This window comes from Phalacrocorax carbo, chromosome 6 (assembly GCF_963921805.1).
Source record: "Phalacrocorax carbo chromosome 6, bPhaCar2.1, whole genome shotgun sequence".
Classification (NCBI taxonomy): domain Eukaryota; kingdom Metazoa; phylum Chordata; class Aves; order Suliformes; family Phalacrocoracidae; genus Phalacrocorax; species Phalacrocorax carbo.
In genome coordinates, this window is record NC_087518.1 from 41,748,314 (window position 1) to 41,764,842 (window position 16,529).

General features: G+C 40.0%; 1 protein-coding gene across 4 annotated transcripts in view; it reads left to right on the forward strand.

Annotated features, from left to right (window-relative positions):
* Positions 1 to 16,529, forward strand: part of JAK1 (Janus kinase 1) — a 71,731-nt gene that overhangs the window by 48,796 nt on the left and 6,406 nt on the right. Inside the window, exons 5-17 of one of the 4 annotated variants that reach the window (XM_064454892.1) lie at positions 1,054 to 1,207; positions 3,108 to 3,271; positions 4,171 to 4,513; positions 6,034 to 6,207; positions 6,946 to 7,103; positions 7,827 to 7,950; positions 9,514 to 9,700; positions 11,698 to 11,804; positions 13,125 to 13,271; positions 14,067 to 14,154; positions 14,710 to 14,837; positions 15,228 to 15,363; positions 15,811 to 15,962. In XM_064454892.1, the coding sequence (XP_064310962.1) occupies positions 1,054 to 1,207; positions 3,108 to 3,271; positions 4,171 to 4,513; positions 6,034 to 6,207; positions 6,946 to 7,103; positions 7,827 to 7,950; positions 9,514 to 9,700; positions 11,698 to 11,804; positions 13,125 to 13,271; positions 14,067 to 14,154; positions 14,710 to 14,837; positions 15,228 to 15,363; positions 15,811 to 15,962 (2,062 nt within the window). Of the gene's footprint in view, positions 1 to 1,053; positions 1,208 to 3,107; positions 3,272 to 4,170; positions 4,514 to 6,033; positions 6,208 to 6,945; positions 7,104 to 7,826; positions 7,960 to 9,510; positions 9,701 to 11,697; positions 11,805 to 13,124; positions 13,272 to 14,066; positions 14,155 to 14,709; positions 14,838 to 15,227; positions 15,364 to 15,810; positions 15,963 to 16,529 lie in introns of all 4 variants that reach the window. The other 3 variants (XM_064454888.1, XM_064454889.1, XM_064454891.1) reach the window with 3 other exon arrangements.

Sequence of the window (16,529 nt, forward strand, 5' to 3'; positions counted from 1 at the left end):
GCAGTAATATAAATACACACACACATACAAAATGCAGTAATTCTGGATTGTTTGCTCTTGCTAATGCTGAATGCTCCTCTGGAGTTAGACCGACATATTCTTATAGAAATCCTTCCTACTTAGCTCCGGGGTAAATCTGCTCTGCTGTAACCTTTTAATTTTAAGTAGTTCATGATCACATGCAAGACATGAACCTTTGCAAAAGGTACATTGATTCAAACCAGATTTAACAAAAATTCACTTGATTAAAAATGTTACTAGAACCCAAATAATCACACATTTCTGGAATAATTGAGGCAGAGATTTCTAAAAGGTGCTAACAGAGGCTTGAACTCCAAAATTTCATTTATTTTCAGCAGATCCTAATGCCTTTAGGAGGTTTTCAATTAAATAGCCTTGTGTACAGATATGAGAAAAAACTTGTTTGCTTGCAATATGCACAGAACATTAAGTGTGTCCCTTTAAAAGTGGATGATTTGAATTAGTGTCTTTTTCACCAGCTCCATTGAAAACCAAAAGGAAGCAGAAATTCTAGGGAGCAAGGCATAGCACTGCTTCCCGCTCCTGCCATGGGGGAGGTATTCACATCAATTCTCCTGTGTGCATTGCTTCAGTGCCTATAGAGGAGGAGGTGTGAAGTCTTGTTAGCCCTTTAGATGAGCCATTTTATCTTAGAATGCCAATGCTAACTATGGCACAGTAGAAGCATTACACTCTCTTACACTGTTTAAGCAATGTGAGAGGTGATGGAAACGTAATTGTCAGCTGAGTGGTAGCTTTTTCTTTGGTGGACTCCTTATGAATATGACAAGCAATCAGGCATGCTGTTGTGAGTTAAGAGTGAGATACTGTTGTGTACACCAGTTTTCCCCAGTTCCTCAGGTTAGGCATGCGGCTTCAGCAGTGGACCACTTTAAGTTGCAGCCTCGGGGCAGAAGATTTATGGATTTTTGTCTTGCAACTGGTTTTCTTTTAAAAGTTTAAATTATGTATCTAATGTAAATGGAAAATTTCCCCAAAAGTGTTGAAAGTTTATTCCTCTCTTCTTGCAAGATACTACTTTACAAACTGGCATGGAACTAGTGAAAATGAACCCTCAGTGTGGAGGCATTCACCAAGGAAGGCAAAGAACTCTTATGAGAAGAAGCCGGCACCAGAAGGAACCCCTATACTTGATGCAAGCTCATTAGAATACATCTTTGCGCAGGTAGGAGGTTGCTTGCAAGTGTCTCTGTCATTGTAGTCGCGCAGAAGCTATTTGATCCAGTAGAACCTGCTTTCAAGACCTATTTTCAAACTTTTAAAGTACATGTAACCTTACCTGTTAGTGTTGATAAGTGTGTTCTTCATATTTATGCGTGGTGGAGAGAATTTACTACATGAAGAAAAACCTACCCATATGCAGGATGTGTAAAGAAACTATCTCACAGTCCAAAAAGGACTATATTTTTATAGCATACTTTCTTTTAATATTAAATATTTTTGGATATAAATGCTATTACCTTTTCTTTTGCTAAGCATTTGCACATAATGACTTTGACTTCCATATTCCTATAGATGAATGCTAGCAGTGTTAAAATTGACAATATGGTGTCCTTTTAATGAGTGTTTTTTACTGTGTGGTGTTAAAACATTGATAACACCGCTAGCACACAGGTCGTTTACACGTGGTTTTTCTTTCCTTCTGTTGTGCTCCCACTTGTTGGCAGTACATGCACCATGCTGGACATGGCAGGTAGGCAGGGTCCTTATTTCAGAAAGCTCTCGTATGAAAAAGCTTGTATGCGTACAAATGATTTTGCAAACAAGAAACTGGTTTCACCAAAGAAATTAGGAGTTTGAAGTTGATGAAGGCTTGTGAAATTAGCAAATTAAATGCACTGGAGGAAAACGTATTTACTGTTAATTCTGAGTATAATTACTGCAGAATACTCAGATTTTGAAATATGGTTGTGTCCTTCAGAAAAAGAGGCAGCATGAAGCTGCTCCAGTGAATACTTGTTGTTTTGCTGACAACTGCAATAATAAAAATTACCAAGTTAGCCACAGCTGCGTGTGCACTTTAATGGTGCCACTTGCATTCTAAAGTAATAAAAGTAGTAAATATTTGTTTCTGTGTCATCAACCTAACTTACACCTTGTTTTGTATGAACATTCCTGGGTACCTGTATGCAACTTCACCAAATCACTGTTTGAAAACATGATGCAAAACTGGTTTTGTCCTGTTTTTTTTTTGAGGGCCAGCAAAAAGAATGAAAACACCTTTTAAGTTGCAGAATGAGTAGGGACCCTAATGAGTATTGTAAGACAGTATTGCACTAAGCAGATTTTTATTTTTGGGTAATAACATTTAAGAAAAAAGCCAAAGAGAAAAACAATAATGCTAGTATAAGGCAGCAGAAATGTCTGTGCTCTTTGGTAACCAAATATTTTTCAGACTGTCCCAGAGCAAGGTGGCAGCCACAGAGGTTGCAGTCTTGGCTTTGAGATGTGGCTTAGAGATGGAATGCGTGGGGGTTTATAGAGACCCCAAGTGATGAAAGGCAGAGATAAAGCAGAGAGACAAAGTATTTATTGTGTATCACAATGGTGCTAGAAGGGGATAGGGTGGTGCTTTCTTTAGTTAATTAGAAACAAAGTAAATTTTTGGTGGGCTAATATATAAAAGAAGGAGACGGGTTTTGGAAGTGTCTGAGTAGTGCAGGTGTTCTACCTGGGAGTCTACACACATTCTTGATGCAAGCTACACTGCTGTGGACTGTATGTGGGGTGGATGTGCTGTGACAATCCACGTGGTGATTTCACCTGTTCCACAAACTGTCATAAAAGACTTCTGGCAGGCACAAATGTTGGTGTTTCTCCTCAAATAGGCAGGGTTTGTGTCATGACTAGTGCTTGCCTGTGTTTCTTTTTCACTGGTCTAAGACATGAAGCAGCTATTGCACAGCTCTTCCCTTCTTGTCTTACCCCTTCCTGTCCTGGCTTTAAGTTTTGGGTGACTCTTCTTGCTCAAGGAGAGCCTGTGATCTGGCGACATATTGGTTGCTCATAGATAGACTATAACAAATACCAAATCTGGTAGCTTTCTTTTTTTGCTTCCTATTAAGGGCCAGTACGACTTAGTGAAAGGCCTGGCACCAATCCGTGATCCTAAAAATGATCAAGAGGTTCATGAAATTGAAAATGAATGTCTGGGGATGGCTGTCCTTGCAATCTCTCACTATGCCATCAACAGAAATGTGAAGCTTCCAGAGCTTCCCAAAGATATCAGGTAAGTTGGGACAACTTTGTCACTGTTGGGTGTGCTGCACTTCGCTTCAGAAGGGATTTTAAGGATTTTTACTTTCCAGTATCTGACTGTACAGGAGTTACAAGCTCCAACTCTACTATTGCTAAGTGGGTCTTCCTAATCTTGTCAGTAGGGACATGTATTAGAAAACCTGAATTTTTCCTACCTGGAGAGTATTTAAAATCTATGCAGCTAGTGCACCCAGCATACTGATGTGTTGGGTACCAACTGACTTGCTGTAAATTCAGGGTTCTGGGTTAGTAGGTTCAGAAATGGCACTGTTGTTAAGTGGCAACTTAATGAGAAAACTGTTAGAATAAATTATAGAATCATAGAATCATTAAGGTTGAAAAAGACCTCTAAGATCATCAAGTCCAACTGTCAACCCAACACTACCATGTCTCCTATACCATGTCCTGAATTGCCACGTCTACACATCTTTTAAATACCTCCAGGGATGGTGACTCCACCACCTCTCTGGGCAGCCTGTGCCAATGCCTGACCACTCTTTCAGTAAAGAAATTCTTCCTAATATCCAATCTAAACCTCCCCTGATGCAGCTTGAAGCCATTTCCTCCTGTCCTATCGCTAGCGACTTGGGAGGAGAGACCAACACCCACCTCAGTACAACCTCCTTTCAGGTAGTTGTAGAGAGCAATAAGGTCTCCCCTCAGCCGCCTCTTCTCCAGACTAGTATTTGAATTCCTCTCCAGACTAGTATTTGAATTCCTTTTGGCTATTAATGCTGCTATAGTGCCAGCTGCACAGTGCTTTCCTGCATCTTGTTCTCTGTAACTTTCAAAGCATGGCAGCTGCATATTTTAGAGAGTTAAAAGTTTAGGAGACAACATATTAACTTATAGCATTGTTTTTCCTTCTAGTTACAAGCATTATATCCCTGAAACTTTGAACAAGACTATCAGACAGAGGAACTTCTTAACCAGGATTCGGATAAATAATGTTTTCAAGCATTTCCTTAAAGAGTTTAACAACAAAACCATTTGTGACAGTAGTGTGTCTCCACGTGATCTGAAAGTTAAATACTTGTCAACAATGGAGACCTTGACCAAACATTATGGAGCAGAAATTTTTGAGACTTCATTTTTGCTGATTTCATCTGAGAATGAAATAAATAGATTTCATTATGGAGACAATGAGATTCTCCCACTATATGAAGTCATCGTAACAGGAAACAATGGAATTCAGTGGAGGCTCAAGCCAAATGTAAGTATCCCTTGATAAATGGGAATTAGAGGGTTGCTTTTGGAGGAGTAACAACTGTTAAAAAATGGTCATGATCTTCAGACACTGCAGATCAGCTTTTTATTGAAGGGGCTTCTTTCATAGGATTATAGGATTGTGCAGGTTGGAAGGGACATCAGGAGGTCTGTAGTCCAACCCCTGTTCAGGGTTAGCTTTGAGATCAGGCCATGTTGCTCAGGGTTTTATCCATTCTGGTCTTGAAATCTTCCAAGGGTGGACTACGCACAAGCTCTGTGGGCAACTTGTTCACCAGGAAAATTCATTAGGAAAATTAAAGACTGTACTACACCTGCCAGACCAGTCACAAGTCATGAAAGATTGATGTCTGTGGAGGTCCTTAAGGTTTGGTGCTCTGCCTTGATATCAAAGTCTGTTAATGCTTTTCTGTACATGGCATCCCAAGTGCTGTGTTCGCTCATACTCACAGACTTTTCATGAATAAAATATAGTGACATTAAAGCTAAGCTTTTTCATGTCAGAGATATTTTATATGTTGTTCCTTGTTTCAGTGCTGCTAATTGAGGTCACTTTGCTTAACCTCTTGTGTACTTTGTGTACATAAATATTAAATGTGCTCTAGGTTTGAGGGGAATATGGTATATTCTACAGTTTTTCTCCATATGCAATACTTGAACAAATGGACCTCTTTTTGCATGCCTCAGATCCCCACAGTGATGAGAAACCTACCGATAGTTATCTTTTGTGGCATAGCAAGTATTGTACTTCACTCCGTTTAGTTGTAATGTAACTATCTCTGATATAGAATTTCTTTTAAATTATTATATTAATGGGGGGGCGGGGGGAGGAAGAACTGATATTTGAACAGAAGAGCTTGCAAGAAGTGCAGCCTGTTTCTTGTAAGACTCTTGTTTCTGCTGATTTATAGATTATATTTATTTAAATGCCTAAACCAAAGACTCTCATCTCGGTGAGAACCTTGCTGTGACTAGCAGGAAGCTTTGCTCAGCCTGAACACTTATCTTTTTAAAAAAAGTAGTTACTAATAATTTTCAATAACTTCTGACCTGTAAGATGCTTAGCTTCATTGTGTTCTGCATGCAGAATTTAATCTGTTGTCAGCAGTTCAGGCATGCAGTGTGGGGAGAATGCGGCTCTTGCCTTTTGGGTAGAGCTCTGAGAGACTTTTTCAAGTACATAATTTAGAAATTTCAGTAGAACCTTTTCAGCCCTGTACTGCTACTGAAACTATTGCTAACATACCAAGAGAGATAAGTTGCCTAGCTAATGACTGCTTGCTTTCATCCCCATGAAAACTGTCTCATGGGCAATTCTTGATAGAACTATATCCTTGCAATGCAGATACATCGTACGTGTAAATGAATTGATAATTCTGTGCAAAAAGCATTCAAGAATTAAATAGCTGTGGACAATTAATTTGTCATGAGTTTTGTTTTAGAGTAAAAATACTGTGCTAAAAAAAAAAATTTATTAGCATACTTTTATCCAAAATATATTTACAGTCTGTACAGGCAGAGAAAGAGAAGAAGAAAAAATCTGATGGCAAAACCAAAAAGGATGAAGAAAAGCACAAAATTCGAGACTCGTGGAACAATTTTTCCTATTTTCCTGAAATCACCCACATTGTCATCAAGGAGTCTACAGTTAGCATTAACAAGCAGGATAACAAAAGAATGGTAAGAACCATGGGAAGCTATAGCTGACAACACTGTTGTCGGGCTACAGGTGACAACCTCCTTGAGGAACATTTTCAAATGGGACTCTTAAATAACACTTAAGTATGCTACCCCCAACACTGTACAAATGCAAATTTGCTCTTCTAAGAGCAGCAAGTTGCTGAGCACAGTTGTTTCTCTACACTTGTTACTGTGCCTGGTGGCCTCCGTGATATGCTTCTCAGCCCATGGCCTTCCTCTGTACAGACTGGATAGCCAAAAGCAGCATCAGGAAATAGGAACTCGGCAAGGATGGCAGAGGGAGTGGAGGCAAATGCAGAGAGGACCCAGGAGGGAGGGGGAGGGGAGTTAGTGTATAGATACCCAGTTCTTCTTCCTGTGGGCTGCCAGCTGTTATAATTTGGAAAGGAGCTGCCAGAGTGCCCTTGGCGTCAAATCCAACGTGACTGCCCCATTCCTGGCATTTCACAAAGGCTGGCACAAGAGCTTGCCTTACAGATCTGATGTAGGATTACAGCAGAATATAAATCACGCTGGAGAATGGTAGTTTCTAGCCAGTGATGAGTAGGGAGGTTAGAGAATGGTCAGTGTTGGCTCCCTAAATGTGTATGGTTTTCTGTGGTAGGTTTGTGGACAATTTTTTAGCTGCTCTATGCAAAAATTGCTGGTATTAAAACGCTCCTGAAATGTTTTAAAAGAATTGTAAGAATTCTTGACTAAAATATCTTTTTGGTGTAGGAATTAAAACTGTCCTCACATGATGAGGCCCTGTCATTTGCATCATTGATAGATGGGTACTTCAGACTTACAGCAGATGCCCACCATTACCTCTGCACAGATGTGGCTCCTCCACTTATTGAGCACAACATAAAAAATGGATGCCATGGACCCATTTGGTTAGTAAAACATTTGATTTTAATTTTTCCACTTGAATAATTAGTCCTCTACTACTGCTGCGTATTGAAACCATTGAAGAAATCTGACATTTGGAAGGTTGTCAGTTAACAGAAGATTGTAGAACTGACTTTTTCTAATGATTATATGAATAAATAATCACCGTTTCTCTCCACATCAACTTATTTATCAACTATAAAACCAGTGTTTCCTCATCATAAGAGTGTTTTGAGGCTTACTTCACTAATAGCTATAAAGATTATTGTCAGCTGAACAGATGGGAATATTTTAGGTAAACAAAGTTGAACTGTATCTACACTGATCCTGGGAGTTCTTGGATGGAGGCGCAAAGCCTTTGTTTTTTTAAATTAGCGAAAGCAATTATTTTCCTTTCTGCCCACCTTTTTGGCTTTTCCCTTTATGTTTGAAGATGCAATATATAGAAAACTGAGTCTGTATGTGTGCACTGTGTTGGATGCAGAATTTCCCCGTTGAGCATGCTAAGAACTTAATAAAACTTTATTCCCTTGCTCTTTTGCAGCTAGATGAGAGTGTGTGCAATGCACACAATTAAATTAGGTTTTAATAATATAAATACTTCTAAGTTGCTGTTAGACATTTTTGTTCCAAATATAGGATTACTCTCCTGTGCATTTACTAATAATAGATTCTGGATGCAACTGCTCATTTGTTGGTTTTCCTCATTTATACATTGACTCTTTCAGCACGGAATACGCCATCAACAAACTGCGGCAGGAAGGGAACGAAGCAGGAATGTATGTGTTGAGATGGAGCTGCACGAACTTTAGCCACATTCTCATGACAGTGACTTGTTTTGAAGGCTCAGAGGTACATCAGGTGTGGCATTCCCAGCAGTAATCTGATAATGACCTAAAGACTAGCAGCTCCCTGTAATCCATGTTGATACATTTATGTTCTTTAGGGAAGACACTCTTATCTTTGATAGCTGATGCAGCAGATACTTGTAGATACTTGTACTCATAGCTTTGTTTTCCCTGGACACCTGTGCTATCTCTACAGATACACCACCTCTGCAAATATGATTTATTACATCCAGAACACTTCCATTCATAGCAATAAGACTGTGCATAGACATGATTGAAATTAAGCTTTTAAAACTCATATGGTGTGAGAATGACATACAGAATTTGTCACTGCAACTTACCTAATGCTTCTTGAACATGAATTTAATTAAATGAATCTATTTTAACTGACAATAAAAGTAAAAGAATAGTGCATGAGGACGATTGCCTTTATGAGCAGAGCACCACAGAAGGGGACATATGCAGTTAGCTGGTGGAACATATGTTGTGAAAGATGAGTGATAAGTAAAAGCTCATGAGGTGAGATAGGTGAGAGAACCAGTTAGAAGTAGCAAAGAAGAATGGAACAGCTGCACAGAAGTTTGTATTTTACTGACCTCAGATGGAAGTCTGCAGCTGACTTGCTAGTTTTGGGCAGATACTTAAAAGTATTCACCCAAGAATAGTAACAGCGTAAAAGTATATAAACTGTTTTCCTTCTCTTAGGAAAAAAATGTTCATAGAATTGATGAGGTCAAGAAGGAACATTTGAAACAAGAAACAACAAATAGATAAAAAACCATATTGGAAATAATAGTAATCTCTTAGCATTGATATTTGGTTCATCTTCTGTAGACATTTGCAAAATAAAAACTATGAACAACACTGTCCTTAATAGAGTGGGCATCTGAGGCATTGAAAGAAGAAATGAATTTTGTCTTGGAAATCATTCATCCTTATTGCAAGGCTTAGAGAGGAAAGACAGGTGACACAAAGCTGCAGTACAGTAGAGGTGAGGAGGCAGGAGTAGAGGGTAGAACTTGAAAGGGCCTGGGCATGAGATAGATAAGTACAAAAGTTCAGTCATTCTTCCCCAGTATCTCTGAATGAAACTGGCAGGTTTGAACAATAGCCTGAATTTTTGTTTCACTTGTTGAACAATCTGGGTTGTGAAAGGCAGTTTTGCTATTTTTAAGCTGAGTTTTTGAAACCATGGTCCAGATTCTGCAGTTCTTGACCAAGTGAAGAGAAAATTCCTTCTGAAGAGTCAGGGCTTCTGCATACTTTCAGGCTCTGCAAAACTCAGAAGCCATGATTGGACTTGTTAGATGACTGCATCTTTATGTCACTCTTCTTCCACTGTGTTGTTATGAGCCTTCCTGGGACTGAAGGTTATAGGAATTTTGGGGCCTTTTTCTACTTTATTGGAGTTTGATTAGAGAACCCTAGCTTAGGAGCAAGTGATTAACTGGTCCTACATGTAATTTCAAAGGTGTTGGGGGAGCTTTTATCACTTTACAAACATTCTTTCCTTTTAATGACTGATATTTTGCTTTCTTTTTTCCCCCCTCTCTCCCCCTAATAGCAGATGATAAATAATTCAATCCAGTACAAGAACTTCCAGATTGAGGTGAAGAAAGGCGGATACTCCCTACACGGTTCAAACAAGTCTTTCTCATCCTTAAAAGAGCTGATGGATCACCTGAAAGGACAAATACTTCGAACAGACAACATAAGCTTTACACTGAAGAGGTGCTGCCAACCAAAACCAAGAGGTAGTCTGTCCTTTAAGAGAAGCAACAAACTTTGTTGTTGAAGGAAAACAAACTCCAGAAGTAGGAGGCATTCTTAGTGTCTTTGGTTTATTCTGTATTCTTGTGTGAAGGTCTTTTGTCATTTTAAAATTCATATATAGTTTGTTTCTTCTCCATGGAGGAGGAGTCATGTCAAAAAGCAAAAGCAAGCGCTGTGAACAAGGTTTTATAGGGTTTCCTTTTAACGTTACAAGCTCAGCACAGGGATGGTCAGGGGCTGGTGCTTCTCATGAGCTTTGTTTGTGGGAACTTTTCAAATGACAGCGAGAAAAGTTCTGGTTTCCCTTTTTGCACCTAAACAGCTGGCCCTGCAGTATCGATGGCAGAGGTGGAACTCTAGATTAGTTTAAAAAGAAAATGTCACAGCTGACTCAGAGTCATGGGCTGCAATGCTGCGGCGAAATGGGGGCCTATACAAGGTTCTTCCTTTGCTCCATGAGTCACGTCTGCCAGGCAGTGCTGCCATGCATCACTGCAACCTGCAGTGTTTGTGTGGCAACCTCTGTTTTGAAGCATGTTTGCTCTCATTATGAGCTGTTGTTTACTCTGTTACTTCATGACGCAGCAGGGAAGGTTTGGTCCACAACTGTTAGCAAGCAGAACAGCCTTGCAGTCAGTAGATTCATCTCTGATGGATCTGGATGACTTTAGAGGGCTGGGACAACCGTGCATTTGTTAAACTGTTAACGCCAACACTTAGTAGAATTTTTTGCTATAAACTACAAGTGTGTTGCAGCTGAATTTTGTATGAAAGAGGAAGCACAGTGGTGTGATTGTGTTAATCAGATAGTGGTTTCCTGTTAGAACAAGGGGAATAACTGAGCTACTTTAATTACCTGCTTGTACTGATGGTTTTAGAGGAGAGTACTCTGTAGATAGACAATGAGGTTATCAGCACTTTGAAGAACATTGGTCATTATCTGGAGCATGGAGAGATTAAACATTCTGACATTTTTATTATATTTTGACAGCTATATTTGGAATGAAATAAAACGGATCAAGGAGCTGACTGCTCACTTCAGCTTTTCATTGGCATTGGTTACAGTGGGATCCAGTGCATTATTGATGCTCTTCCCTGTTCTGCCTCTTCCGTGTTTTTTTCTTTGCTTCTTCCTTTTTATTTCTTTTTGAATCTATTTAATTGGTTATTCACAAGGAAGCTTAGAGGATGCAGAAATAAAGCAGTTTTTCCAGTGTGTGGTTCACTACTGATTGTTTTCAGAGTGCTACATCATGGTTTAGTCCCAATGCATGTGTTCTGCTTCCAGTAATGGGAAGGCCACATGCACACAGACATACAAAACCGTCACATCATAATAAATAATGCCTGCTGTCAAACACAGGAAGACAAAATTCATGTGCAAGACTTTTGTATCTAACCATGCCTCTCCCTGACCAGAAGCAGGTGGGAGGAAGCACCGGGCTTCTGCGTCTTTTCCTTCTGTTTCCCATTCCCTGATTTAATTCTAGTGCTCTGGAAACAGACTGTTAGTGTTTCCCAGAGAACAAGACATTTTCAAGGAGGGCAAGAGAGGAAATGAGACTCCAGCTACCCCTTACCTATCTCCATGTTGGAAAGGAGATGTACCTGTTGGCAGGATGTACCTGTTGGCATGTGTTATTTTACTTGATATACAGCAGAGGTATTGCCTCTTTCAGTCCCAGGTATTTCTCTGTGCAGTAAACACTATCAGTTTCTTAATATCAGCCTCAATATGGGTAATATTAAGATTGTATATTTAATATAAAATATGCAGCTCTCCTGTAGTGAATTATCTGAGTGACAGAATAGAAATTACTTGAGCAGAAGTTACACCACAGTTTCTTCTTTTCTCCCTCCTCTTTCATTTGGGGATTTACCTTGCAGTGAGTATATACAATAATGTTATTGACTGGGAAGGGTGAATGCAGTTATCTTTGAAAAGTCTTAAAGCATATTTTCTCTCCCTGCCTTCCAGAAATCTCCAACTTGCTAGTGGCAACCAAGAAGGCTCAGGAATGGCAGCCTGTTTATCACCTAGGGCAGCTGAGTTTCCATCGAATCCTCAAGGAAGAAATCATGCAGGTAGGTAGCTGCCAAACTGTGTTTCATTCTTACGAAGTGTGACAGCCCAAAACATACTTAACATAGTTAAGTACATTAAGCAATATAAAATCACAGCCCATTTTGGCTGGTGGTTCTACTCCCATTTCTCCTCAGGAAAACGTCATTTGAATCTTTATTTGTGTTAAAGCCTCTTATTGCAGAATCTAAATGTTTGTATGTCTTTGTGAGGAAAAAGAAGAGAAGCTTGGAAGCAATATGCCTTTCACTAGAAACCAAATTGATATTTGAGCTATTTTCTAGCGTCTGTGGAAAGAGGTACTTCTAAGGTCATTCTTAAAAAATCATTAAAGTCTTAAGAGCTGCTTTTCCTAGCTGGTTTGTTGCTAAATGTGGCCGTATCTTTTAAAGCCTGACATACCAAAGAAACAGGCAACTTGAGGTTTAAGATAACACCCTACAGTAAAAAAAGGGGTGAAATATTAAAAAGCTAGCTCTGAAGAATCTTAGCATTCAAAATTTTGTGTTCCAAACTGATATGGCACATATGTTGCTGAATTTTGTGACAGTTGTTTGCAGTTAGTGATGCAAACAGGTGCATTATTAGGTGACCTGAATAAACTTCAAAAAACACACAGTGGCTTGAATGCATAAATCACATTTCAGACCTGAGCTCTTAAATCATGCAGTTAGCTTCTTCCGTTAAATAAAAAGATTTTGTGTTTTTGTTGAGGTTTTTTGTTTGTTTGTTTGTGGTTTTGTTTGTTTGTTTGTTTTTGTATTTTTAAATTGCATCACTGATTAGGGTGGACAGATATAGATTATGTTAATTGCTTTTTGATTGTTACGTTTACAGTCAGCATACAGACTTCCTGAAAAGATATCCCAAGGCGGAATCCTCTGTTATTTAGGAGGAAATTGCTTTCCCAAACAAAGTGTTCCATTGAAATACTACTTCCTCTAACTTTTGGAAACACATTAAACATTCACTCAATAGCAGCTTGTTGTAATAATAGTACAGTTATTATTTATTCATTTGGTCTTTAATAATGTTAAATCACACCAAACCTGTTTGATGTTAATGGAGATGTAACAGCCCTTTTATATCACGTGAGTTTATAGTGGTGAGTGTGCTCAGAGCAACTAAAGGAAAGAATATCACCTGTTGTTGGTTTCTCACTGTAATAATTTTAAGTCGATATGTAGCTAGATGAAGTGGAGGGCTAAGTCCACTTGCTACTTGGAGAGGCAGAATAGGGTGCAGATTCAAGTATTTGTGTAGATCTACACTTGTTTGCTTCATGTCCTGGTTTGAAAAATATATGGTGTGTTATGTCTTAGGATGAACATCTCGGAAGAGGGACGAGAACACAGATTTACTCAGGCATTCTCAACTACAAAGATGATGAGAATGAAGGATATCAAAATGAAAAAGAGATTAAAGTCCTCCTCAAAGTCTTGGACCCCAGCCACAGAGACATTTCTTTGGCAAGTTTTTTCCTTTTTGTCTGCTGTACAAACAGAGTCTCACAATATTGGACATGGTTAATTATGGAAAAGCCTTTAAAACAAAGGGTTGTGTGTATAGGAGGGGAATGGGAAAATGCTGGAATGGGAAATGCTCAAATCCATCACTAACCATCACTTTTGAGGTACTCAGTAAGCTGATCTCATCAGCCAGGCAGCAGCATCGGGTCTGGTTGGAGCATGCCAGTGCTCGCTTCCAGCCTGCACGCATGCAGACCGTAGTGCAAGGAAAAGGGACCCAGACCTTTCAGTGGTATGAAATGCACCATCATACCCATACCCATGGTCTTGCAACTGTGTCAGCTGAGAGCCATGGAGTTCAGTGAGGGTACTGCTGTCTGCCAGAAATTACTTCCGCCTGGTGCGTTGGGCTATGAGTCTGTCACCAGTTCTGTTGTCGACATGGCCATAGGCAAGTTGCTTGATCTGCATTTTGCTTAATCGTCTAATAAGAGAGGCTAAAGCGTCACACAGGGGGTGCTAAGACATTGTATATGTGTGTCTGTGAGAGTGCAGGGAAGAGCACTGGTTGCTTACATGACCTAGTGAACAACAGCCCATCTCTGACAGCACTCCCCTGCCCCACTACTACAGTGGGATGGCACATGCCTACGACTGTTGACCCTTATATTACTGGAAAACACAATAATCTTTTGCAAATGTGTTTGTTACTTGATGCTCTGTATTTGTTAAACACTTGGATGACTGCCACAAGGACTAGCAGTTTAATGGCTAACCTCTTTCGCTTTCTAACAGGCATTCTTTGAAACGGCAAGCATGATGAGGCAGGTGTCTCACAAGCACATTGTCCTCCTCCATGGAGTCTGCGTCCGTGATTTAGAAAGTGAGTTCAGTGAACATCTCCCTTGGCAGCACGCTTAAGCAGCAGGCTCGGTAGGGACAGGGTAGCCATTCGGTTCAGTGCTAGCATGGGGGTAGATGGGGTTAGCAGCTGCTGCCTCTTGATTCTTCAGCGCAGACAGAAGCGGAATTGGAAGAGCAAGGCAGCTGCAAAGTCCTTCACTAGCAAGTTTCCTCTTCCAATGCTGTCCTTGAGTAAGTGCCTAAGAGGGTGATTCCTTGAGGTTGGAATGACAGAGCGATGGTGGTAGCGTTAATACAGACCAGCCTTCTGCAATAAGTTATTTCCCTGGGAAGGGTCTGCCCTGTGGTCTTTGAAACGCGCTTTTCCAGGTTTAGTGTTCATATACCACATAAAGCCACTCTTCTCAGCCTTTTAACTTGGACTCTGACCACTGAAATAAACTTTGAGGAAGGTGATATAAAGGCATATTGTAACCAGCTTGCCTGGTGGTGGGGGGAAAGATGGTAACAGGCTTATTGGATTGCTCCAGGCACTGGTTATTGCAATACTGACTTTATGCACCTGACTTTGTAGATATCATGGTTGAAGAGTTTGTGGAATTTGGGCCTCTGGATCTCTTCATGCATCGGAAGAGTGAAGTTCTGACAACTCCGTGGAAATTCAAAGTTGCCAAGCAACTTGCAAGTGCACTAAGCTACTTGGTAAGAATGCATCTTGACAAAAGCGTTGCCTATTGCTGCTGCAGTCTAACACTGCAGAGGTTATTGTGCGTTAGTAGCTAATGAATTTCCTTTCTCAGGTAGTGGGACTGTGCAGTGAGCAATTTTGCTCCTTGTGAAAAACGAATACAATGTTGGTCTTTTTTTCCAAAATGCATCAGCTCTACAAATACAAATGCTTAAGTGTGCACAGTATGTTTCCCTGCTCCTGCTTTCCCTGTTTTTCTCTAGGATAATTTCTTCCAAGCTGTATTTTTTTATTTCAGCCTGGACTATTTTACAGTGATCCCCTATGCTATAGGCGTGTTAAAGCACTTGCAGAGCATTTCTAGCTCACTGGACTCACTATATTCTTTTCCTCCCTTACTGCAGGAGGATAAGGATTTGGTACATGGAAATGTGTGTACTAAAAACATCCTACTGGCAAGAGAAGGAATTGACACTGAATATGGTCCTTTCATAAAGCTGAGCGACCCAGGAATACCAATAACTGTGCTGACCAGACAAGGTATGGTACAGGGGTCAGATTTCTCTCGAGTGTGGTGGGGAGGGGTAAAGGAAGAAAACAGCTGGTATAAACCAGCTAGAACTGGCTCTAGAATAGAAGTAAATCAGCTTCCATGAATCTGAAAACTACAGGGAAGTGAAGGACACTTGCTGACAGTGGATGCTTGTTGCATTCATTTCTCTTAAAAAGTCACGTTAAGTCTAGTGAGGTAGTATAGAAGGAATCAGAATTTCTGATGGCTCAAGGCACGAGCTTGTAAAAGCCACAGAAACATCCTTTTGAGAACAGGGATTTGAGAATCAAGATTTCCCTGAAACTGGACAAATACTGCAGCTTTAGTTTATTTTAGTTAAGCAGCTGTTAGATAAGAATAATTCAGTTAGAAGGCTGGTTTTTTAGTCCTTTGATATTAACCCCAAAATGCTTTGATTCTGTGTTTTATCTAAGAATGCGTTGAGCGAATCCCCTGGATTGCACCTGAATGTGTTGAAGACTGCAAAAATTTAAGCATTGCAGCTGATAAGTGGAGTTTCGGTACAACACTGTGGGAAATCTGCTATAATGGAGAAATACCACTGAAAGACAAGACGTTAGCAGAGGTAAAACTATGTTACATGAAGTTTACCTTGACATCTCAGATACACCCTCTTTGGCGCTTTGGTTTCCATACCCAATTTGAGCTGCTTTCAACTTACATGAGAAATCCAGCTCAGCTGGACTTGATAAGGGGCTGATCCATCTAAATTGCCACGGGTTGCAGTGGGAAGTCTTGTCCTTCCTACAAATATTGCTGATTATTGCTTCAACCTGACCTTGTGGGGATTTTCAAAACTCAGCATAGTAACAATTAAACAGAACTTCTGATGCTCTCACACCTGTCCATTTCTAACCCCTATGACCATTTCTTGCTTGTTCCTGCTTGTTTCTTTTGGACATTGGTTCAGAACTGGTCTCTTGTGTCACCCAATTATTGTTGGCTCTGAAATCTAGAAAAAAATGTAAATAAGTCTTGTTCTGCCTTACTGCTGGCAATGTCTATTCATCGCTGCTGGAGTCCCTCAGTATATATTCCAATCCAAATGTGCTTTTTCCCTCCTGAAGTTTTGCTGCGCTGGTAAGGCGATGGGGTAAGGCAGCTGCTGCTCGTATGAAAGAAATGACTGAGT